Raw genomic sequence first — 27,157 nt, forward strand, 5'->3', positions numbered from 1 at the left:
ATATATTTTCCTCGTGTATTGACAAGGTATCAGATTGAAAAATATCCGTAAGTCAAAATAGTGAATCTAAATATATATCCATTCCAGCTGTTATTTGCACCACTTATCCTCAGTAAAGTCGCGGAGGTGCTGGAGCCCATCCCAGCTATCTTCGGGCAGTGGGCAGGGGACACCCTGAACTGGTTGCCAGCCAGTTGCAGGGCACAAAGAGACTGACATGTCACTAACTCATTCACACTTAGGTAAAATTTGGACAAGCCAACTAACCTGAAAAGCATTCTTTGGGATCTGGGAGGAGACCGGAGTGCCCGGAGGAAACCCACCCAAGTACGGGAAGAATATGCAAACTCTGCACAGGAAGGTTTGATCCAAAACCTCAGAACTGGGCCACATATACATATATATACATATATACATGGCAGCACGGCGGCGCAGTGGTTAGCGCTTGTGCGGCACAGTTCTTGTCATGGGAACCTGTCGTGGGTTCAAATCCAGCTTCAGACTTCCTGTGCGGGGTTTGTATGTTCTCCGCACAGGAAGTGGGTTTCCTCCGGGCACTCCGGTTTCCTCCCACGTTCCAAAAACATGCCTATCAGGTGAATTGGTGTGAATGAGCGAATGTGTTGTCTGTCCCCGTGTGCCCTGCGATTGGCTGGCAACCAGTTCAGGGTGTCCCCTGCCTACTGCCCGGAGATGGCTGGGATAGGCTCCAGCCCCCCCGCGACCCTAATGAGGATAAGCGGTACGGCTAACGAGATGAGACATATATACATATTCATATACATATAAGGCAGCACGGCGGCGCAGTGGTTGGCGCATGTGCGGCACAGTACTAAGGTCTTGGGAACCTCCTGTGTGGGTTCAAATCCAGCTACCGGACTTCCTGTGCGGAGTTTGTATGTTCTCCCCGTGCTTGCGTGGGTTTCCTCCGGGCACTCCGGTTTGCTCCCACATTCCAAAGACATGCATATCAGGTGGATTGGCCGGTCCAAATTGTCCCTAGGTGTGAATGAGCGAGCAAGTTGTCTGTCCCTGTGTGCCCTGCGATTGGCTGGCAACCAGTTCAGGGTGTCCCCCGCCAACTGCCCGATGATTGCTGGGATGGGCTCCAGCATCCCCGCGACCCTGCTGAGGATAAGCGGTGCAGCTAATGAGATGAGATGAGACATACATATATATATATATATATATATATATATATACATATATATATATATATATATATATATATATAGGGTTGGGTAGGGTTACTTTAACTTGATTACTTTCAATTACTTTTGGATTACTCCAAAACCAAATATGCTAATAAAAGACAAAATAAACTAAATATGAATACAATTACTAAATTTTGTGCAGGCTTGGTTAGTAACGGAATACATGGAACGGCAAAAATGATGTTGGCAAGCTGTTAGGATTTATTTTCATTTTGTTTCTTCTGTCGCATTTTATGTTAGTTTTGCTGGAGATCAAAGAGATCAAAGCCAGGAGAGAAAGCTTACCACGTGTTGTGAGTCATAATTATATCTATATATCTATATATATATATATATATATATATATATATATATATATATATATATATATATATATATATATATATATATATATAGATAGATAGATAGATATACAACTAAAAATCCACCTCAAAATTAAAATTAATTTCTGGCACCATGACTAAAAGTAGTGGACCAGTGCTCTGAACTCTGAAAATTACGCTTGGACTTGTTAAGAATGTGCACTGCACAATGGGACTTTTTACTGTAGAGAATCCAAAAAGTGTTATTTGAATACTATTCATTACATAAATAGTGTTATTATTTATTTTCTGACGTTTTTATTCTATGAAGAATCTGGAAAGGTTATTTTATTATGTTTTTTGGGGGAAAAAATGCATCCTGACATTTTGGTACCGTTTCGATCGTCACACTTTTCTGTTACGAACTGAAAGCGGCCCCTCATTAGAGGAGGGACAAGTTATGTGGCCCTCACAGGAAAACATTTGGGGACCCCTGTGCAAACCAGTAAGCCACAATGGCTCGACGTTATTAATTTTAACCCAATCCCTTTATGTACTATGTGTTGTGCTGCTGGCAGCTGATTGGCTGATCATGATTAGGATCACCTGTGTCCAGATGAATGAGACTATGCCTGAAAGTCAGAGCACACAGTGAATGCATCTCATTTGTTATTGTTATTGATCAAATGTAAAGTTGTGATTCCCCCAAAATTGAGACATTCCCTGAGATAAGGATGTGATTGGAGGGCGTACCGGGGTCTCTAATGGGAGATGGGCGAGGAAAACAGACATGTGACGAGTCCAATGAAGCAAGTTCATGTGACCTGCGGCTGAGAAGAAGTTCGGAGAAGAGGACAAACAACCGCTTGTGTTGTTTTCTGCTTTCGGTTCTCCAGCAACGCACTCAGGCAAGTTCCATCAAATATCTTTAATTTCATCATATTTCTCATTTCAAATGTTTTTTGGGATAAACTTTTTGATTGAAGGCCGGCTGTTTTGGAGTAAATGTATACAAATTTGGTAGAAATACGTTTGAAAAAATGTATCAAACATAAAATAATTATTTGTTTTCGTACTACTGCAAACAAGGAACTAGGTTGAGAATTCTTAAGCTGATCCCATCATCCACAATCATGAATTTAATCTTGCTTAGCACATTTGTTATACAACAAGAAACAAATTTAGTACAAATCAGGGTTTAAAATAGTGGGGAACAAGAAGATTCTGTGGCAGTATGCTTTTTAGATACCAAAATGTCGCTTTCCTACAAATGTACAGTATTCATTTATTTTTTGGGGAAAATAAGCCCTGACCACACCCAAGAACATACACAAGAAGCTACCAAAATTAACGTTTTTGATATGCGGTGCATGAATTTATATTATCTGATATTTAAATAATGAGAAGAATCAAACATGCAAAATCAATTTGTAAAAGAATTCGTACAGTAGATTAAAATATCTTGTGAGTGGATTCTGTGAGTCTGCTGACATCGACATTCTGTTAACCATTTACAATCTTTTGCAACATTTTACAAGTCTTCTTTGAAATGTGATAAAATGGCTAGATCTTTTAGTCTGAATGCACAAAATTAAAGTGATTGCTTGGATGTATACAAAAACATACTGTACAATCCTGCTTATTTTGCTCTTATTTTAAGGTGTCTTCCCTTTGTTTTGCTACATAAACATATTTCAAACATTGGCAGAGAAAACAGAATTTCTGTCTGCTGCTTATGATGAAAAAAGGGGGGGGAAATAGAAAACTATGTAGAAGTACAATGGCCCCTTAACTTGTTCCCGGATCCAGCTTGTATCTCGAACAAATGTTTCCCTTCAGAAATAACTGAAAACCAACTAATTCGTTACCGGCCTCCCAAACTCATCCAAGTTACCCCAAATGGTTATAAAACACATCTTCCTAATCAGTAAAACAAATAGGAAATTGAATGAAATAGGAATTGAACATACAAATACAGCAATAAAACAAGATGATATGAAAGAATGAAATGCACCTTTTTGGAGATTCTTTCTGTGACTGTAAATCCCCCTGCATCTTATGTATCCACCACAACCGAAGTCACTCCCTCTCGTCTTGAATGGTGGTTTTTAATTTCATAAGATTAGTCACACTGTTGGGCAAATTTGTCGCTTTTAGGGGGTCCATCTGTTTCAATATCATACAAATCTGAGATGATTGTACTGCATAACTAAATGACTTGGAAGAACACCATGCTCATGTTTCTCAATTATTTCCTTCGTTTCAATTGACGTCATTTGTTTTTTTTCCTGAAGAAAAACACCGTACCATTGGTTTTTCAGAATTCATTGTTGGGGTCACAAAAAAAGCCACGAGAAGATCTAATGCAATTAAAAAAACACAAAACACAACCGCCAACTTGAATGAGATTTTTGCTTGTCGTATATCTTGTACTTTGAGTAGCTTATATGTAGAGGGGCCATAAATAAGATCTTAAAGGGATACCCACATTCTAAAACAGACACAATGTGAGAAAATCGTCAATTTTTTTCATAATAATTGAATAAAAATCATTGGTATACAGTATTTTCCGAGATAATGCATTTTGAAGACAGTCCGTCTCATCTATGACTTCCTGAGCACTGACATCATGTAAAGAACAGCCAGCACCCTAGCAAGCTGGTCACCATGTTGGTTTACATGTTAATCAGTCAAAACATTTTCGAGTGTTTTAAGCCAAGTTTTAGTGGTTTTGTGGAGAATGCTTAGGCATTGTGTCGCAGCTGGGTACAGCAATAATACAACAAATATTGGGCAGCCAAAATGGGGCAGACAAGAAAAATGTAACATGCAGATTACTAACAGGCGCTAAACCAGCTAGGACACGGCAGGCTAACCGGCAGCTAAAAATGGCTAACCGGGAATGATCACCAAAAAAACAGGGGACTGGCCGATAAAAAAAACATGCAGCCAGGATAACCAAGAGCCAACAACAAAAATAACAATTACGGCAAGAAACACGAACCCATCCAGGGAGAAATAAATTTGCATTGCGGGCTAGCCAGCTAGCCGACTCCTAACAGGGCTAACCTGGAAGCCTTTGGGAGCCCTGCAGGCTAACGGGGGCAAATTATATTAAATGCAACACACGCGGCAAAAAACACAAACCACAAAATACATACTTAAAAGGAGGCAAAGGCAAAAAATGGAAAGCACGCTGCACACAACGGCAAGCAAACTTCCGACACGCAGCTTTTGGCTTATGGCCCAATTTCCAACCTGTCAAAATAATGGACAGGCCTTAAAATTTTCCCGTCAACTGTTAAAATAATCTGTCAAATGATGAAAAATTGTCGCTTAATATAACCTTTTGCAGATCCAAAAAATTAAAAATGTAAATGTTTATACAGTCTTGTTTAACTTAGCATTTGTCACAATAGGCAGGCTTCAATATATTAGTATAAATCGCCTCTCCTCCTCCCGAGTCTTCACAGATAAAAAATAAATTTATTATTTTTTTTTTTCGGGTTGCATTTGTTGGGCTTGGGCTGGGTCGCGCTTTATTACCCGTGTTTTATTCCCCGCAGGCTGGATTCGAGCTCTATGTCCTACAGGCCTGGGTCGGTTAGGGTATTTTTAGGCTCGATCTTACCTCTATGGTAGGCCACTGTACCAGTATCAAAATACAATTGTTATGGTGTAGAAATGCATACTGATCTATCATGATTGTAATATTTTTGTGTCAAGCTATTTAACGCAATAAATGTAATTCAACCAATACTTTTAGTAATGGTAAGTTAGCTAAACTTGTGTTTTCTTTATTTGAATCAGAAACTTCGAGATGCAGACGATTAAGACCGTGGAGACCCAAGTTCCTTTCTTCAAAGATAGTTTCTTCCCCAGCACCTTCAAAGACAAGCGCAAAAGCAGCGGTACAGGTGTCCTGCGCCGCCAGCAGCCGCATGTCTCCTCACCCCCCGAGCATCTCTCCTCTTTGCCCCCTGAGCCGCTCCACGGCAGGCAAGATCAACGCTTTCGCTCTAACAGCAGCCCGTTATGCAACCGGGCGGAATGGAGTGTAGCTGATGGAGACGGGAGGGAGGGGCAAAGGGTAGGCAAGGTTTGGAGTGGCAGAGAAACCCCAACTGGGAGGGGGGTTGAGCGAGGGATGAGCGTTGGCGGAGGCGAACTGGCGTCCGTTGGCGCCAGTCTCCGCCTCCTCTCGTCATCGGTGGTATCATCCTCTCAGCTACGAAAGCAGGAGGGATTTGGTAGAGGAGCCCGCGAGGATCCCCGGCTGCATGCCCAAGCTCGAGCCCAGCAGAACGGCCTACTAGCCAGGGGGGTCCGCCTGCTCCGCAGCATGGGCAACCAAGAGGCCAAGCAGAAGAAAGCAGGAGGTTCTTATGAGGCTGGTGACAAGGAAGTTGAGAAGAAATCTAAAAAGTCAAAGACCAGCAAAGGGGAACAAACTGAAAAAAAGAAATCCAAGTCTGATTCCAAGGTGTCTGTGTTCTCCGGGATGAAGATTAGGAGGATATCCAAGGCTAAGGGGTCTAAGGATGATTTGCTGGAGGACGAAAGATTGGTCAAACCTAAGCGGGGAGCCAGCCTTTCGACTGACGAGATGGGTGGCTTGTCGGATTTTGCTCTAAGTCAGCAATTTGCAGATGAATCCTACCACAAGGCTGGCTCGGGGTCAGACATGGACGTCTATAGCTTTCACTCGGCTGCGGCTGATGCCCAAGACCTCCTGTCAGACATCCAACAAGCCATTGGGTTTCAGCACCAGGACTCCACCCTTAAAGGAAGCATCACAGCTGGTGAGCTTCCTTCTAAGTATGAAGGTAAACTGGTGGGCAGTGATCCGTCCTTGCCCGGGTCGCTGAGTGGAAGTGGACCATCCTCTGCGCCAGACACAGACAGGAGTAGCGGAAGCCTTTTTCCAAAGACAAACAGCACCTTCAGCTTCCCAGACACTTTAACTACCACCCCGTCCTCTTATGAGAGTGCTGAAGATGACCTTGAGAGTCAAGATAAATGGGCAACAAAACCAGCAGGTGCACCATGCATCCCGGTTCAAACTGTGAGTGCTTGCCAAACCGTGGCTCACAAGAGTGCCAGCAGCAAAGACTTATCTACAGAACAGGGAGAGGAAGACCTCAATGACGGACATAATTCCGTGTCCCTAAGGAAGAAGAGCAGCCTGTCTATAAGCCTGCCCTTGACCGAGAGTCCAAGTAGACCAACTTCGGCCATTTCCCCATCCACTGTCAAACTTTATCCTCCGGTTCACCCGTCCTACGTCAAGACCACCACCAGACAGCTCAGTTCCCCCCTCGCCTCTCCTCTCACCAGCCCCTGTGTTCCCAGGAGGACCGACTCGTGTGACCCCAATGACTTCAAGGAGCCCAGGGGGCGCAAGCAGAGGTCCAGCTCCATTGCGGGGCCCTTCAGCACATCGGTAGACTGGGCACTGGAGCCCAATGGCGGGGACGAAACGGTCTTCTTGGAACAGCAGCAGCAAGAGAAAGGAACGTCAGGTGGCACTTACTGGACGCTAGGTTCCAGGAGAACCCATTATGGACACTCCCGATCTCCTAGGGGGACGGTGTCTTACTTGGACATCTTTTCTGGTGAGTTGTGGCGATTCATATGTCATTTGAGGCTATGGCTAATACAGGGATTCAAATTAGTGGTTAACTTTCAGTTGTAGAGCATTACAGGAGTGTGCGAACCTGAAAGCAGTTTCCCTAATTCTAGTTTCTGTTAAGAGTATATGAATGTGTAAAATGGGTCCTTGAGGGTGATGAGCTGTTGGTATAGATTAGTAGTTAAATCGCTGATCAGTGGTGAAGCAGAGCCTTTCAAGACTGCAGAAAAGAGGATGAATTAAGAGGCACTGAAAGAGGTGTGTCCTTCAGGAAGTAGAGCGTAAAGCAAGACAGCTGCTTAGCAAAGTGCCTCTAAGAAAATCGGATTACAATACTCGAAAGAAAAACATCAGGTTTTAGTTTATCGTTTCATCTATGCAATGCACTAAAGGCTAGCATGTGAGGCACATGACTTGGAAGAATGTTGGAACCAGCCACAAAAAAAGAATGTTCTCTGCAGGGTTTCACTAATGCATGACAACAAGATATTGCTTTATCTTTACAGGAACGATTTCACACATTTGTGACTCTCAAGTTTATATGTTCGATGCGAATCATTTGTAGATGTTTAATTTTTTGCAACTTTTTGTGGGTTACAGCTCACATTTCAGTTTCAACACACAATAATTGATTATATTACATGTTCTCAAACATCAATTTTCTCATACTGAAAAGAAATGGTTAACTGTCTTTGTTTTATAAATGCTGCTAATGTACATGAAAATACATTTTTTTAATTTGTGTCTAGACCAAACAAAGAGCTCTGGCTTTATTTGTGGAAAACACATTAATTTATTATTTGTATTTTTTTTTTATAAATGTAGATATTGACACCTATTTTGATTTATTTATGTATATATATATATATATATATATATAATTTCACTTGCTAAAATATTTCATGCTGAATTACCGGTAACTCTAGGTAAATATATATGGCTGCTTTAAATCTAGACGGTACCAGATATTACATTAAAGGGGCAATGTGTATAATTCAGTCAGTCAGTCATGTTTGTGTAGCGCTTGATAACACAGGGCTGCAGAGACCACAGATTATTGCAAACCACAGACTATTATTACACCCTCCCCTGATCTAAAACCTACATGAGGACAAAGAAAAAACTCAAGAACCTCAACATGAGGAAAATGAAGAATCCTTGAGAAGGGGAGCGCACATGAGTTAATCCCTCTTCCAGGATGACCAGGCTGCAATGGATGTTGCAACAACAAAAAATACACAGATATTGTCAACATAAAATATAGGTTATTCATATGGTATGGAATAGAAGAGTGTTTTAAGCCTAGATTTAAACAGTTCCACTGAGGTTGCAGATCGAATCTCAGGGTGAAGAGCATTCCACAGCACTGGGGCCCGACGTTGTATTGTGGAGTGTAACCGAAAATGAATGCTACAAAGTCCAATGAAGAATACAAACTAAAGAGACTCGAAGAGACTAAAAAGCACAAATTATTACTTTTTTTTTTATAAACCTAGACTTTAGCCGGGTTTTTGGATTATCTTGGGTACCCATAGCAGCAAGATGGCAGACAATCATTCAAGCTCACTTTTAGTGAGGCTCATATTATGTTAAAAAAATGGAAATTTCTCAACCTACATGATTTTTTAAAAATGCAATTTTACTTATTATTTGTAATCAGTTTTTTTTAATCACAATGAGGCACTAAATAATACACAATTTCCTTTGAAGTTGGGAAAATGGGTTGAATTACAATAAAAAAATGTACAAATAAAGCCAACTGAACAGAGTTTTAGCTAGATAACTGTACTAACTTTAAAATTATAGTTCTTGACTACGAAACAAACATTACAACAGTACAGTACAACAATTTAGATATTGTCCTATTGGGAGAGCAATTTTCCTTGTATATTGTTCTTATCCTACATATTCCTTGACTTAGAATGTATGTATTTCATTTTGGCTCAAAAGAAGAAAAAGTAATAAATTAATTAATTTTATCAGGGGTCTCCAACCTTTTTCAAGTACAAGTTTCTTTTCGTTACTCATGAACGCAAAGAGCACCCATTTTTATTTGATTTTTTTTCCTATTCTTTATACAGGGAGTGCAGAATTATTAGGCAAATGAGTATTTTGACCACATCATCCTCTTTATGCATGTTGTCTTACTCCAAGCTGTATAGGCTCGAAAGCCTACTACCAATTAAGCATATGAGGTGATGTGCATCTCTGTAATGAGAAGGGGTGTGGTCTAATGACATCAACACCCTATATCAGGTGTGCATAATTATTAGGCAACTTCCTTTCCTTTGGCAAAATGGGTCAGAAGAGGGACTTGACAGGCTCTGAAAAGTCAAAAATAGTGAGATATCTTGCAGAGGGATGCAGCACTCTTAAAATTGCCAAGCTTCTGAAGCGTGATCATCGAACAATCAAGCGTTACATTCAAAATAGTCAACAGGGTCGCAAGAAGCGTGTAGAAAAACCAAGGCGCAAAATAACTGCCCGTGAACTGAGAAAAGTCAAGCGTACAGCTGCCAAGATGCCACTTGCCACCAGTTTTGCCATATTTCAGAGCTGCAACATCACTGGAGTGCCCAAAAGCACAAGGTGTGCAATACTCAGAGACATGGCCAAGGTAAGAAAGGCTGAAAAACGACCACCACTGAACAAGACACACAAGCTGAAACTTCAAGACTGGGCCAAGAAAAATCTCAAGACGGATTTTTCTAAGGTTTTATGGACTGATGAAATGAGAGTGAGTCTTGATGGGCCAGATGGATGGGCCCGTGGCTGGATCGGTAAAGGGCAGAGAGCTCCAGTCCGCCTCAGACGCCAGCAAGGTGGAGGTGGGGTACTGGTATGGGCTGGTATCATCAAAGATGAGCTTGTGGGGCCTTTTCGGGTTGAGGATGGACTCAAGCTCAACTCCCAGTCCTACTGCCAGTTTCTGGAAGACACCTTCTTCAAGCAGTGGTACAGGAAGAAGTCCGCATCCTTCAAGAAAAACATGATTTTCATGCAGGACAACGCTCCATCACACGCATCCAAGTACTCCACAGCGTGGCTGGCAAGAAAGGGTCTAAAAGAAGAAAAACTAATGACATGGCCTCCTTGTTCACCTGATCTGAACCCCATAGAGAACCTGTGGTCCCTCATCAAATGTGAGATTTACAAGGAGGGAAAACAGTACACCTCTCTGAACAGTGTCTGGGAGGCTGTGGTTGCTGCTGCACGCATTGTTGATCGTGAACAGATCAAAGCACTGACAGAATCCATGGATGGCAGGCTTTTGAGTGTCCTTGCAAAGAAAGGTGGCTATATTGGTCACTGATTTGTTTTTGTTTTGTTTTTGAATGTCAGAAATGTATATTTGTGAATGTTATATTGGTTTCCCTGATGAAAATAAATAATTGAAATGGGTATACATTTGTTTTTTGTTAAGTTGCCTAATAATTATGCACAGTAATAGTCACCTGCACACACAGATATCCTCCTAAAATAGCTAAAACTAAAAAAGCCCCACTCCAACTTCCAAAATATTCAGCTTTGATGTTAATGAGACTTTTGGGTTCATTAAGAACATGGTTGTTGTTCAATAATAAAATTAATCCTCAAAAATACAACTTGCCTAATAATTCTGCACTCCCTGTATATAATGTGTATTTTTTTCTTCCTGGAGTTCAGTGTATCTGATATAAGATCATACAATATACCATACTTTTTTAATATGTGCGCATTCAAGCAGACAGCAAACCCACAGAGGTTTTTAATATGTGTAGCATTGTGATGTCAGATTTCATCCTTATTAACAAACCATTCTGAAACCGAAAGCGATATGAATTTCTAAAATGGAAGGTAAGCTGGATGACTTTCTAAATAGCTAGAAATCAGCTTAATAGTTAGGTAGAAGAGTAAACTGGTAAAAAACTAAAAGGTAGTGAAGAAAAATAGAGTAAAACGCCAACTAAAAAGCCAGATAGAAAGCTAAAAAAAAGAAGCTAGATAGCTGGCTAAAAATCAGACTGAAGTTTTTCCTGTTATATAGCAAAAAAAGATATTAGCGAGATGTCATACAAAAAAAATGTAAAAAGATAGCAAAATAGCTTTTTAAATAGCTAAAAATGTAAGTAGAAAGCTAGCTAAAACAACCAACACATTTTTTGCTCATTCCCTTTATAAAACCCACAAATTTAAATGTAGTTTGTTGTATTTCATGTCAAATAAAATCGATAAAAAGATGAATACGTATTTTTTTAATACATGAATAGATTCTCATTTTGATTAAAAATAATTATCAATCATGTTTTTCTCCATTAAACCCATGGATTGGAATATATTTATCTTAATTTCTAAAGTAACAAATGATCATGTTATTACTATGTTCTTGCCAGGTTAACTAATACAAGTCGGGTTAAATGGACTCAACCAACAATTATTTGACTAGTAAATCACAATGACCCAGCACTGGAGATATTTTCGGGTCCGCAGGCACCTCAACTGTCCTTTGGGGGAACCACGTTCGAGACTCCTGAATAACCCCATCTACATAAAATAATTGCATTAATCACACTAACAGTGTACTGTATGTATATTTATAACAGTATTACATGTACCGTATTTTCCGCACAATAAGGCGCACCGGGTTATAGGGCACACCCCGAAAAAATAGTTTTTGGTCCTATTTTTGACATACATAAGACGCACCGGATTATAAGGCGCTACAATGGGAACGTCGACAAAACAGTCAGATAGTTCAGTCAAACTTATTACCCCCTTAACATTCCGAAAGCTTGCAAAGACGCAAATACGTGTCGAGAACATGTGCGGATGCGGTGTCCATACGATGTCACTCAAATGCATCGTTCCATCATTCGAAAGGTTAAAGTCTTGGGATTCAAGAAATGCCAACCATTCCTTAGTTTCTATTTTCTTTTTCGCTCGCAACTTTACTGTGCATATGACAATAAACACTTTGAATTGAGTTTGATTTAAAAATAGACACTCCATTCCATCAATTGTCTGCACCGCTTATCACAGAAACATCAAGTTCAGTCTGAAACAAGATACAGGGATAATATATAGCCGGAGTAGCTCACCGAAGTCGTTGTGTTCATAAGTGTGCAGCCATGGTCCTCTTATATCTGTGAGTTTAGTAAATCCAGGAGAATAAAATCTTTACAAATACAGAATAGTAAAAAATGCTTTCTGTATGCCGTCAACCACGTGCTATACACATTCATCTTTTTCGGCCAATTGCAGGCTTTGTTTTGCCGTTCAAGCCTATGCCAGCCTGTAAATGATAAAAAGGATCGGCCCCTTGACCTCCGAATAACTTTAGCCAATAGTGATCGATTCAACTGATGATTGACACATCTTTTTTGGCCAATTGCAGGCTTTGTTTTGCCGTTCAAGCCTATGCCAGCCTGTAAATGATAAAAAGGATCCGCCCCTTGACCTCCGAATAACTTTAGCCAATAGTGATCGATTTAAATGATGATTGACACATTGGTTAGCCAATGAAACGCCGGTAAATAAATCCCAGCATACACCGCGGGCTGCTTGTTGTTAGGGGGAAAATCTAGTCGGCGGCTGGAAGTTAGTTGGAAGACTTTGCGACTTAATATTGATCCGTAAATAAGGCGCACTGTTTTATAAGGCGCATAGTCAGCTTTTGAAAAAAATAAAGGCTTTTAGGTGCGCCTTATAGTGCGGAAAATACGATATTCAAATGTCTTTTGCTTATTTTTTTAAAACTGTATTTTTTCTTTTGTCTTCATCATTTTCTTAAGTTTCTTTTACCTTTTGGAGCGGTAAATTATACACACCGTCTCTTTAAAGGATCACATACGTGTCAATATTTCATGTACGTAAAACAAAAATGTTCTCTAGTCCAACAGAACCAAATACACACTGCTCGGTGTTCTTTTGATTAAATACAATTATGCAATTTAAATATACATATTTTAGTTACAAATTAAATCCCAAAATCCATTTCTGAAAATCACAAGTAAAGCTTCAGTGTAGAGACTAAGTAAGACAGTAGAGGTTCTCTATCCATACAGTATGTGTCATGATTAAGACCTGCCCATTAAAACAATGCCACTTTGTTCCCCTTGTGACGCGTTAGATGAGCTCAGCCGCTCGCCACTGTCTGTTATGTGTTCATGCCCTGCAACAATTGACGACACGGCGATACACACATACCCACAATGCATCAGCGGGATGCTAAAGCAAAGTGACACTTTGTCTGCGTGCTAAATATGAGTCACGATGTGACATCATTTCACATTTCATCAAACTCAAGCCAACAAAGCAGGGTATTATTACTATCATAAGCTTTGTGGTATTTAATCGTAATGAATCAAGCCGGATTTGACAATTTGCAAGTGCGTGTGATGATTTGGTCTAACCGTTCAGTATCTGTGCGCTGCATGTGATGCTGTGGAATTTGTTGAGTTTCCAGGTCATATGCAGCCCCGAGGACTGGAGACGTCTGAGGGGAAGGAGAGCTAAAATCACCAGCCGTGACGAAAAGTTGACATTATTCGCTTTCCTTGATTGAACTCGAGTGGAACACACTTTCAGTTTATTTTAGACCATTGTTAGCCATGCTACTAAAAAATAGTAATTGGTTACATTTTAAATAAAGTAACTATTAAACTGTAACTCAGTTACCACCAGATTGAAGACACCAAAAATTAGCTTGTTACTCTGAAAGTAACTCGTGAGGTGTGAATTACCGTAAATATTGGCATAGAAGCCGATCCACAGAAACTCCTTTAAAAAAGCCACATAAGAAACGGAAGAAAACATGTGAAACAACCTGTAGAAGCAGTGATTCCTTCATATTTATTGGTTTGTGCAAACGAACACTTAACAGAGACACTCCATATCCATTTTTTTCCAGTCCACTTGGCTTCCAACCACTCGAAGGTTTTCAAATTTGATCTTATAGTTCTAATTACGGTTTATATGCGAGTATATTGGCCCAAACCACATGATGACACCTTGGTGGTCGGTGGTACCACATAGTAAATAGTGGACGAGGCCAGTAAATGGTAAACAACAACAAAAATTTAGTGACAATGAGGATAGCATTAGCAATGTTATCTAACTAGCCATACAGTCTTTCTCCTGACATATTCCTACATCTAAAAGAATCGGCCAGTTTGCCTTACTTACGTCCGCGTGGTCTGTATCAGTAAACTGTAAATGGAGTATCCACATATACCTGTGCAATGTTAAAACCTTTTAAAAGTCTGGATGCTTACCAGTTCTTGTCGGTGTTGTGCCGAAAGATGCACTCCGGGTGTGAAATGTCCCACCTCGCGCAATTACTTGGCATCTAGTTTTTTTGGGGACTGTAATAGAACAGTAAAGCACGGGGCATTTGCACCATGTGTAGAAATCACTTTTGAGCAGGTTGAATTTTCTTGTTTGGGCAAAATAAATTTTTCTCTTCTGAACGTTCTCTCTTTTTACGAGTTTGTAATTTGGCAGTTCATTTTGGCGCATTAAGATTTAGGGTAGAGAACATATGTTTTTAATACATGTGGTATCCAGCCAAATCTATGCTTGATCACAATAAATACAGCTCATTTACATAGTTAGAAATTGCAATGGTGAGACCCTAACATAGCTAGTTAGCACGAGCTTACTTATTATATTAAGTGTCTATGATGTGGCTCATACCCACATAAAATTGTTTAGAAATAAATTAAACATATCATGTAGAAAATGCTTGCTGCAAATCTTGGAATACTTAGACGGGTTTTGACTCGACACAACACCAGTCCCTCTGTGATAAACATTGCCATCTTCGGTCTTCATCAGAAGTGTACAATTCCAAATCGGGCCTACAAGCGAGCCCACCGCACCGGAAATAATCACCTTGGTAAAAAGTGGTGTTTATATTCTTCCGTCGTGGTTATTTGTATTTGTTTCACCTCAACTGACTGCCATGTGCTCAAGTGCGTCTTGCCGTCCATCATGGCTCTCATTCTGCCAGAGAAGGCAACGTGACGTCCAATGCAAAGGGTCAATATGGTAAGGGGAATGTCCCCATCAGGAGAAATACAGCGCCTTCATACAGGACCACTATACCAGTAGTTAGTTGTACGTTGTAGGTAAATGAAAACACGCCACCCCTTCCCGTTGTGTTGCTCACTGATCAAGGGTTGTATACGACGTTAAGACATAAACTATCATACCAATGTTATTTCTTATTAAAACGGAAAAAAATCATAGCCTAAGACATTCGTATTTATTTTACACAGTGGGATCCACACTGTGTGACATGATTTTCCGGCACCCAGCTGCCATGTTCTCTGTGGCTCTTGCCCTCGCTTGCACCAAACAACACAGAATATAAATACATAATGACATCTAGTTTTGCCCAAAATGTCCTCCATTCGGTCATGAATGGTTACTGTGATATCCTAAAGTGTACCCTTTTTCACCAGCCACACTTTTTTTCATGAGGTGTTTATTCACCACCATTACCCTTATAAAGTCTTTGTAAAACTAAAAAAAAGGTACAAAATGTCCCATTAGCTTACCAACTATAGAAGTACATTCTAAGCTAAGACATGCCAACAACTACTTAAACAAGCGTATGTAATTCTGTACAAAACGTTACCATGAATACAAATCTTCATTCATGTAATCACACTACAATTTATGTTAATGAACAATTCTTATCCAAAGTAACAACAAAAGAGTATTTGTGATGAACATTCCAAAGTTAACGTCTGAGCTACTCTTGAAGTTCTGCGCTTCTGTTTAATTTCCTTTAAGCAACAACAACAACAAAAAAACATGTTAACCACAAGAGGGCACTCAAAAGACTGTTTCTCAAAGGCAGAACAGTTACTGTATGCACCTTCAATTGTATCCACTATATTTTCCAGTAAATTATGTGTACCAAACTTCCAAATGCCTGGCCAAGTCTGGGTTTTTATGTGTGCCTCGTAGTATAAAAAAATAGTTATCTGCATCTGGGTATGGTGAAGTTGCACAATCAACACCTTCCCATCATGTAGAAAATGTTTGCAAGGTTTTAATTATCACATTGGCAAGTGTCACATTTATTTTAAACAGTCGGGTTTAATTGGACAGGCTAGAAATCTGTTTGAAAACCACAGAATTTTTTTTGTCTGAAAAAAATGACACTACCTGGTGTCTTCAGGCCGAACGCTGCTGGACAGGCTGTGCATGAACCAGGAGGTGAGCTCCTCGCTGGAGCAAGTCAAAGAAATGTGCCAGCGGATGTTGTCTGGGGGCCTGCTGCACCCCTTTAGTGACAGCGCGGGGGACCGCCAAGGCAATGGCAAACCTGTTTTTAATGTAAGTATACACACCGACAATGGGAGTTATGCTTCAAAATGCTAACATATTATTGCCTAAACATCACCAATAGTAGCTAGAAAATGACAGATGGCCTATCATCATAACTATTATTAAAAATAATAATGGTAATATTAATAAAAGGAATAATAAAAATGGTAATAATAGTGATGGTGGTAATGGTAGTTGTAAAAGTAGTAGTAAAATTAAATCTAGTAATAATTATAAATGACACTACTGCTACTTACTACTACTATACATGGTCATAATTCTTAGAATTATAATGAACATTAAATACTTATCTCAATATTGTATATCAATTAATACACATAATGATGATAAAGTTTACTATACAGCAGTAATTATCATTTTTTTATTTTTTTTTTATTTATACACTAATGTCGCAACTTTACTGTGGTACCTACACTTTTTAATCAAGAGTTTTTGCTCATACTACACAGCAATATTTGACCACAAGATTTCACTGTATTCTGTGTAAATACCTCCACGCCACTATTTTTGCACTCTTAGGGGCTGCCGGTTTTAATATCTATCCTTCCGTTATCTGGAACGCTTATCTCTATCAGGGTTGTGTAGGTCTCGGAGCCCATCCTAGACATCTTTGGGCAGGGAACACCCTGAACCGGTTTCCAGTCGGTCGCAGGGCACGCAGAGACAGACACCTCAATCCTTCACACCTAGGGACAATTTGTACCAGCCAATGAACCTGACTTGCATGATTTTGGAATGTGGGAGGAAAACAGAGTGCCAGGAGAAAACTCACGCAACGTCTGGGAGAACATGCACATACACACAGGAAGGCTGGTAGCTGGATTTGAACCCATGACCTCAGAACTGTGCCGCGGATATACTAACCATTCAGCTGCTGTGCCACCCTAGATTTAATATACATTTTAGAAATAACTAATCATGTAATTACTATGTTTTCACTACCAGGTTCATTATTGAAAGTAGGGTTATAAACAACAAAAAAAATCTTTTTTTCTCAAATCACAATGACCACTGGTGAGCTTTGTTCAGTACCGGTCTGCATGCTACTCAGGTGTCTTTTAGGGGCTACCTTGTGCCCGTCGGCATATTTTTACAGTATGACAATCCTGCTCTCTGCGATAGGTAATTTATACAGTATTTACTCAGCCCCCAATGTTCATCCGACTCACACTCGGTTTTCTTATTCAAGCCATCTTTTCCAGCGATGAGTATATTTTGTTAAAGTAAAGACATTCTTTTGATACAAAATGCCATCGTGAAACACATTCATCCGTGTTGATGGCTTTTCCGCGCATGACTGGATTAAAACGTCTCGGCTTACCCCTCACACGGTCACAATCGGCGATGCTCACGTCGACCATCTGCTGACCGCGTTATGTAACCTCCCCAAGTGCCTCCATCCAGCTTAGCCAGCTTCCTTTTCCCAAGCATAGAACATGTGCTATAGTTCCCAAAATCTAAGCAAAATGAATTATTAGGCATACATTGAAATATACACCGTTGACTCGCAAACTCTTTACTAAGCGCACAAGATTCTAAACTGAATAAAGACATTCATTGTGGGAATTAATTTGGTCTTCCTGAAAAAAATAAAAGCAGGGCTGCCCGTATTCAAAAGGTCCGTCACTTACAATGCATAGTTTGAGCTGGGAAAAAACAGTTTTATACTGATGTTTAATCACTCTGTTTTCTCAGTCCTGATATTGTGACTAAAAATAGTTTGATAATGAGAACTCACGCCTTTTTGTTTGCAGTCTGTCGTCCGCAGTGGTCTAGTGGATAGGATCTGGCACTTGATCTGGCTACCATCCCCGTTCCCTCCAACATGATGCAATTGTAAACAATCAATGTCCCTAGTTGTTAAGATTTGGTGCTCTTGCCATTGCTAACCAGAACATCACTGACTGTAGGTACTTGACCTTCAGGCATTTTAGCATTTCCTTCTTTCCACTCTTCCTCCAGACTCTGGCACCTTGATTTCCCAAGTCAAGTCAAGTCATGTTTGTTTGTATAGCCCTTAGTCACAAGGAGTCTCAAAGGGCTGCACAGACCACAGATTATTGCAAACCACGGACTATTTTTGACACCATCCCCTGATCTAAAACCTAGATGAGGGCAAGGAAAAACTTGAAGAACATGCAGAATTTGCTTTCATCCAAAAAAAGTACTTTGCTTCACTGAGCAACAGTCCAGTGTTGCTTCTTTGTCAACCAGGTCAGCAGTTTCTGCCGCTGTTTCTAGTTCAAGCAGCTTGAACCAGAAACTACACCCGTAGCCCATTTTCCTAACACGCCTGTGCACTGTGGCTCTGGGTGCTTCTACTCCAGATTCAGTCCACTGCTTCCTCAGATCCCCCAAGTTCTGGAATCGGCCGTTCTCTACACTTTTCCTCGGGATCCGGTCGTTTCTTCTGGTGGTACAGCGTTTTTTGCCACACCTTGTTCTTCCCAGAGACTCCCCACTGAGGTGCCTTGATACAGCACTCTGGGAACAGCCGATTTGCTCAGAGATTTATTTTTGTGTCTTACCCCCTTGCTTGCGGGTGTCAATGGTGGCCCTCTGGACGGCATTCAGGTCGGCAGTCTTACCCACGATTGCGGTTTTGAGGAATGAACCAGGCTGGGAGTTTTTAACAGCCTCAGGAATCATTTGCAGGTGTGTAGAGTTAATTCATTGACTCAGATGATTAGGCCATTAGCTCGATTAGAGCATATTTTATTGATATGGTAATATTTTAAGAAATTGGGGTTTTCATGAGCTGTGTGCCAAAATCATTATTTAAAAAACATTAAAAAGACCTGTAATATTTCAGATGGTGCGCAATGAATCTAAAATGTATGAATGTTTTACATTTCTCATTACACTTTGGAAAATACAGTAATGAACTTTATCACAATACCCAATTTTTTAGAGGGACCTCTACATAAGTATGTTATTTGATTATATATATATATATATATATATATATATATATATATATATATATAGTATATATATCCATCCATTATCTGCACCGCTTATCCGCTTTTTTTTACTCTTTTAAAGCCAACCCAGTTGTCTGGTATTTTCATTAAATCTTTCTTTTTAAACCCGTACCTGACATGTGAGATAGACAGAGGGTATATTTCTTGTGTGTTGCTAAGGGAAAGAAACAATTTCAATTAAATTGCATTCAGGAAACATGTATACAGTATTCAGCCCCTTTACTTTCAGTGCAACAAACTCTGTCCAGACGTTCAGTGAGTATCTCTGAATGATTCAATGTTGATCTAAATGACTAACGATGATAAATGGAATCCACCTGTGTGTAATCAAGTCTCTGTATCAATGCACCTGCACTGTGATAGTCTCAAAGGTCTGTTTTATGCGAAGAGAGTATCATGAAGAACAAGGAACAAGGAGAAATTTAAAGCTGGATTTGGATACAAAAAGATTTCCGAAGCTTTAAACATCCCAAGGAGTGCTGCACAAGCAATAATATTGAAATGGAAGGTGTATCAGATCACTGCAAATCTACCAAGATCGGGCCATCCCCCTAAACTTTCAGCTCGTACAAGCAGAAAACTGATCAGAGATGCAGCCAAGAGGCCCGTGATCACTCTGGATGAACTGCAGAGGTATACAGCTGAGGTGGGAAAATCTGTTTACTGTTGTTTACTGCACAAATCTGGCCTTTATGGAAGAGTGGCAAGAAGGAATTCATTTCTTAAAGATATCTATAAAAAGCTGTTTAAAGTTGCCACAAGCCACCTGGGAGACACACCAAACATGTGGAAGAAGGTGCTCTTGTCAGATGAGACCAAAATCTAACTTTTTGACAACAATGCAAGACGTTACGTTTGGCGTAAAAGCAGCACAGCTCATCACCCTTAATAAACCATCCTCACAGTCAAACATGGTGGTGGCAGCATCATGGTTTGGGCCTGCTTTTCTTCAGCAGGGACAGGAAAGATGGTTAAAATCGATGGGAAGACGGATATAGCCAAATACAGGACCATTCCTGAACAAAATCTGTTGGAGTCCGCAAAAGACCTAAGACTGGGATGGAGATTTGTCTTGCAACAAGACAATGATCCAAAACATAAAGGAAAAGCTACAATGGAATGGTTCACCAAAAACATCTCAAGGTGTTAGAATGGCCAAGTCAAAGTCCAGACCTCAATCCAATTGAGAATCTGTGGAAAGAACTGAAAACTGCTGTTCACAAACGCTTTCCATCCAACCTCACTGAGCTCGAGCTGTTTTGCAAGGAAGAATGGGCAAAAATATCAGTTTCTCGATGTGCAAAACTGATAGAGACATACCCCGAGTGACTTGCAGATGTAATCGCAGCAAAAGGTGGCGCTACAAAGTATTAACTCAATGGGGCTGAGTAATTTTGCACACCCACTTTTTCGTTTTTTATTTGTTAAAACAAGTTTAAAATATCCAATAAAGTGTGTTTCACCTTATGATTGTGTCCAACTAGTTGTTGTTTCTTTATTTGATCATAAATTACAGTTTTATATCTTTATATTTGAAGTCTGAAATGTGGCAAAAGGTCAAGGTTGAATGGGACCAAATAGTTTCGCAAGCCACTGTACAAACGTTAAAACACTGGATTGGCTCATGTTATCTATTTTCCTCATGCATTACAGTGGTAATGGATGTAAGTTTAACAGAATGTACAAAAAATTGATCGAATATCAATCAGCTATTTTTTCCTCCGGCCTGTCCCATGTGCGAAACCAAAGGAGGCCCCAGCTATTAGCTCACAGTGTCCTTTTGCCATCTTCTCAGCCCTCTCATTCTTTTGCACCACTACATGTGCTGGCACCAAAGTATTGCGACCAGGCTCCCTGCCTTCGTATTGTGTTAAGAACCTGGAATAGAATGTCCTGCATTTTATTGGAATCAAATGATCTAATACTTTCAAGAATTGATGCCAATGTTTTACCTGCATGCAGGGGGAGCAGCTTTACACATGGGCCACAGTGGGACTTCCTGTGTCCTCGCACTTATGGGAGCTTTATGGTGGGAGGACGCCTGCTGGAACGCAGACGAGTTCCAGATTACCATCCAAGACCAAGTCTGCATCACAGTCTCCCCATCAGGTAGTTCGCATGTGGAGTTTTTGCATGGGGGAGTATATATTTTAACACAAAATTCTTGAAGTAGCCTATTTCTTTTTTATCAACACTTCTATCAAATATTCCTTCAAGCATGTGCAGAAATGCTGAAAATTGTTACATATGTCTCAAGATCTCAAAGTGGCCACTAGAGGACAGGATTGTTTTAGTTGGGCAACTTTTGAAGAGGTTGGGGCGTCTGGGCTGTTTTAGCTCAGGAAGAGAATAGCTGAACATTCTGGTGAATTCATAAAAGTGACCACAGTGTGCAATCGTCTTAATGTTGAGGCTCTGACGAGACTCTCTGTCTCTTGGGTCAAATCTCTCAATATCCCACGCCTTCAGCCTGGAGCCATGAGGTCTGATGGAGTTGAGAATTTCCTCTATGTATTTTATGCTGTTCTTACTTTCGTTTGTGTATTTAGGTTTAATATGTAAGATAACAGGATTTGTCCATAAAAGTCCCTCACCGTACAAAGGGAATTTGACGAGTCAGATACACCAAATATGGATGTGTATTTCGCACATACCTGTCAACTTGAGCCAAATACTTCATTTATCATGATAGTAAATCCCCTTGTAAGTGATAATAAACCTTACAAACAAAACCCCGCAACAATTTAATTAAAGCAATACCGACTTATAGAATAAAAACTAAGGAAATTCATGTAAACATGTTTATTTTATTGACCCTAAAAAAATAAACAATTATTTGGGGCATCCAAGTAATTTCACCACTTGTAGTACATTTAATGTTGCTTATCATACGTAGCAGTGCTTGAACTTGAAGAGTTCCTCTTCATTGGCAATCTACAATGACGTTTTCTTCTCCTACCAGTGTCCGAGATGTTCCGGATTACAGCCAAACTGGGCAAGACTAGATGGTTCCAACAAACGTTTCAATTTTTGAAATTTGAAATGATTAAAAAAGTAAAAAAAAAAATACAGGAAGAACGTTGAAAAAAATGCTCGGATTAAACCAAGTTTTATGTACGGTCTGAGTACAAATTTTGTGTGAAGCTTTTTTTTAAAGGAGCCGGACTGAATTTTGTACATTTTTACTTATGACCGCCATCTCATACTCTGTGTCATCATTGCAGCCTCTGTCAGCTTGTTCATGATGCATGAAAAAGTACATGCATTTTTAAGACGCTCTCGAATAAACTATTTTATCTTTATTGTTTAGGTTGGTGTTTGGACAAACTTAAAATTACCATTTTCCATGCTACACTAACAAATATAAATAAAATAAACGCACGAGGACGAGAATGAAGTCATTATCAAGCAGATCGAATAATAATCTGAGATTGGCATCTTTAACACATTCTTAATGGAAAAAAATATTTAATTTTCAACTTTTGAGGATACCTCAAACTATGCACCCTACCCTTCCTGTATTTGTCATCTACCAAGTAAAGAACATTACCATATTTTTTTAATAATACTTTCGCTTATTTAATATGGTACTTTCTTGTGTTTTGTGGGCCAGATGTCAGACCCTGGCTGGCTGAAGTTAGGCCAGTCCTCGTCCGAGGATGAGGCTGGCATCATATCTCAGCTAGAGAAGACCATCCTGGATCTTCGTGTGAAGATGGCTGTGCTTCAGAGCCAGCAGGTTTCCTCCACCAAGATCAATGGTGATGAAAGCAAGAGACAGGAGGCATTTGTCCAGACTTCGCCACTGACAGATAGGCCCAAGTTGGATTTAAAAACTGGTTACCCCAAAACTGAGGGATGTTTTGTCTGTACGTGCCAGCAGAAGCAACAGAACAAGACTGTTCCACCCCCTCCTCCACCTTTACCTGGATTCTGCCCACCACCTGCACCCTCTTTTCCTGGGCTGGTGTCCAATCCCCCGCCTCCTCCACCACTACCCAGTTGTGTAGTACCGCCCCCAGCCCCTCCTCTCTCAGGTATGGGCCCACCTCCGCCACCTCCACCGCCACCAGGTTTTGGAGTGCCACCCCCGCCCCCTCTTCTTCCGGGTATGGGCCCACTGCCGCGGCCGCCCCCTCCTCCTGGAATGGGTCCCCCTCCTCCGCCTCCACCACCTGGCCTCGGCGCTCCACCGCCACCGGGCCCCGGGTTCTTCACGGCAACTCAGGAAGCCACCACTGCCAAAGCTGTGATTGAGACCCCTAAGCCAATGAAGCCCCTCTACTGGACACGCATTCAGCTGCATTCTAAGAAGTAAGGGCCTGAAGACTGATAAGCATCACTGGCACCAAGCAATTCTCCATGTAGGAGAGAGGAAACTTGTGCAATTAAGATAAAGTTCTGCCGCATGCTGTGAGGCTAAAGGAGTACCAAACCTTGCAGAAAATTGATGGGAGGCCCTGGCTGCAAATTAATTCTCTCAATATATTTTGTTTCCTTTGTTAAGTTAACAACATTATAGTAAGATTCTAAAAATAGGCTGCCTATATCCTGATTAAAAAAATTCCGAGTAATGTTTGGCCCGCACGTTTTGCAGTTTAGAGGCTAATACTGTTGTGGAAAAGTTTCAATAATTAATCTGAGATGGCTTTTGTACAGAATTTGATGATAAAGAACTGATTTTTACTTGAGTAAAAATAGTAAAACGGGTGCTTTAGCATGCTAAATGGAAATTTATCGTAGTGTCTTTCTACTTGAGAAAGCCCTTACAGCGCTTTACAATTTACTAATTTACTAACCCATAAAAGAGTATCGCCAGCAAATTAGGATTTAGTACCTTGCTCAGGATACCGCAACATGCTCAATTTGCCAGCCTGAGAACAAACCCTCGACTTGTAATTTAGTGAGAAAATGATGCTTACCACCGACCTATGCCGTACACTTCAAAAAATGTAAAAAATTAAAATTTCCCTCAAAAAAATAATGCCATACTCATTTAATATGTGGTAGTAATTGTTAACGATTCAATCATACATGTTAAACTAAGCATGTGATAAGCATTAATTATTGGTTATTTAAGTAATGTACTATATTTAACATTGCATGTAACTTAACGGGGTGCAAATTAAAGTTTTTTGCGTACGTTAGTCAAGAAACAAAAAGCTGCAATTTCGACACAAACTTGCTTTTTTGGGCACTCATCACCTCAAAAAGTTGAATATAGAATTCCATTTTTCATCACAACCTAAACCCTTTTGACAAAAACTGTGGCCAAGAAGCAGAAAGGAACTCGCTAGCAACTACTGCGTCCTTTTTTGAGGAAAGATGGTAAGGTAAACTGTATGAAGTGTTTTTTTTTTACCCGCCAATACCGTTTCCCTTTAAAACATTCATACTGCCAAATCAAAATAAGTATTGGGAAAAATATTGTTGAAAGTATGCATAATGTGAAGAAGTAGAAGAGTAAAATGTATAGATGACTTATCTCACATATGTAAAGGTCAAAGCACAATTTTGCATTCAACATAATAGTTGCAGTGTAAAAAAATGCTAAAGGATTATTTACATTTGTCGTTAAGAGGAAAGGTAACAGAGAGAATTAGGTTAAAGAGTAAACTTTTAGATAACCTCATGTTAAATTGGGAGTCGCCAGCCTTTTTAAGGCTGTGATTTTTTTTTTCTGTTACTAATTATCATAAAGGACTATCAGTTTATATGCATTTCTAAAACAATGTATTACTATATTTCACCATGTTATTACAAAGTTTTAATTATTAGTGGTTGAAATAGGGGGGCAGCACGGCGGCGCAGTGGTTAGCGCGTGTGCAGCACAGTTCTGAGGTTGTGGGAACCTCCTGCGTGGGTTCAAATCCAGCTCCCGGCCTTACTGTGCGGAGTTTGTATGTTCTTCCCGTGCTTGCGTGGGTTTCCTCAGGGCACTCCGGTTTCCTCCCACATTCCAAAGACATGCGTTTCAGGTGGATTGACCGGTCCAAATTGTCCCTAGGTGTGAATGAGCGAGTGAGTTGTCTGTCCCAGTGTGCCCTGCGATTGGCTGGCAACCAGTTCAGAGTGTCCCCTGCCCACTGCCCGATGATTGCTGAGATGGGCTCCAGCACCCCCGCGACCCTACTGAGGATAAGCGGTGCAGCTAATGAGATGAGATGAGATGAGGTTAAAATAGGCTCAGTCAACCACTAAACATCATGCCATTTAGATATCAAATTTCCTAAAAACTCAATGACCCATGATATATTTTCAGAACCAGGTGTGCTACACCGGTTGGTCATCGGGGATTACCCAGTGCCATCACATTGGAGACCCCCTCTGTTAGTTAATTGAAACTGGAGGGGTTTCAAACATTTCCTACTAAATCCAAACCACCCCATTCAACCATCTAGTACAGGGGTCGGGAACCTATGGCTCGCGAGCCATATATGGCTCTTTCTATGAGTACCTATGGCTCAGAGACCAATTTGATTGCATGCAAAATTTCTCCATCTTTTTTAAAACCGGGATAGTCTATCCGATTCAGGTACACGTAAAGCCAAACCAAAGCTAAATGCAAGGGAAACACTTCGCAGTATAAATAGGGCACGTTTTTCACTACAATTTACAGTCAAGGTGTCACACAAAAAAAGGGGGAAAAAAACTCGTTTTGGCTGTACAACGCTAAAGAATCCTTTATTTAAAAGTTCACTATATAATCTGTGTTCAGTGTTCAGATACTTTATGATGAATCCACAGAACTGTAAATACGCCAAAACACCGGAAGAGAACTTAGTCATTTGATTGGGTGAGTGGGAGGGATGGGTGGAGCTATGCAAAAAGTACAAGCATTCCCTCCCATCTCTCGCCAAAGGTAAGCACATAAGGCTCCCTATTCTCAGAATGTTGTGACGTTTTTACAAAATAAATGCTTGCATCTGGTTTTGAAACCAATATGTATGAAAAAAAGGGTCAAAAGGAGTTTAACCGATCTTGAGTAATTGCAAGAAAGAGACAAGTTTAAAGTGGTCTGTTTGTTGAATTTGGGACAGGGGCTCTGGCATTATTCTCTTTTCATAATTTTTATCAAATCATCAAAAATAAATGTGCTGAAGACTAAGCTTTTGTCTGGGGCGCGGGTTTAGCAATTTAGTAAATTTGTCTCATAATATATGGTGTGGCTCTTTCCCAAAATAAAATTAATATTTTTTGCTTTTATGGCTCTTTGAGTCAAAATGGTTCCCGACCCCTGATCTAGTACATTCTTACATCTTGTTAACAAACTCTTTTGAAAGGACTATCATTTTCGGTTTTACACAACTTGTTCATAGAAGTATCCTGTTGATTCTTGTGATTCATTGAGTCAAATCGGGCTGGTAGCAAATCAACAATCAAACATGGAATTGCATAATCTTCTCTAAAGAAGAAAAAGTACTGCCTTACTGTTCTCAAATACTTCTTTTTTTAAATAAATTGAATATTCCTTACATTGCACCATGGATGGTTTCACTAAACATCATTTCTTATATCTGTAGGCAGAGTGATGCGTTGGTATGGGAGAAAATTGAAGAACCGACTGTGGACTTTGAAGAATTTGTGGATCTTTTCTCGAAAAGCGCCATCAAAGAAAAGAAAAAGCCCATTTCGGACACAATCAGCAAAAGCAAAGCCAAGCAGGTAGGATCTTTCAAACATTCT

At 40.2% G+C, this 27,157-nt stretch overlaps 1 protein-coding gene across 1 annotated transcript in view; it reads left to right on the forward strand.

Moving 5' to 3' along the window:
- The first annotated feature begins 2,105 nt into the window (after nt 1-2,105).
- Nucleotides 2,106-27,157, forward strand: part of fmn2a (formin 2a) — a 74,998-nt gene continuing 49,946 nt past the window's right edge. Inside the window, exons 1-6 of the mRNA XM_088350821.1 lie at nt 2,106-2,424; nt 5,327-7,131; nt 16,318-16,475; nt 21,434-21,580; nt 23,085-23,785; nt 26,995-27,136. Coding sequence (XP_088206947.1) covers nt 5,337-7,131; nt 16,318-16,475; nt 21,434-21,580; nt 23,085-23,785; nt 26,995-27,136 — 2,943 coding nt within the window. The 5' untranslated portion in view covers nt 2,106-2,424; nt 5,327-5,336. The remainder of the gene's footprint in view (nt 2,425-5,326; nt 7,132-16,317; nt 16,476-21,433; nt 21,581-23,084; nt 23,786-26,994; nt 27,137-27,157) is intronic.

The sequence above is a fragment of the Urocampus carinirostris genome, chromosome 13 (genome assembly GCF_059441175.1).
Source record: "Urocampus carinirostris isolate Australia breed hairy pipefish chromosome 13, RoL_Ucar_1.0, whole genome shotgun sequence".
NCBI lineage: Eukaryota > Metazoa > Chordata > Actinopteri > Syngnathiformes > Syngnathidae > Urocampus > Urocampus carinirostris.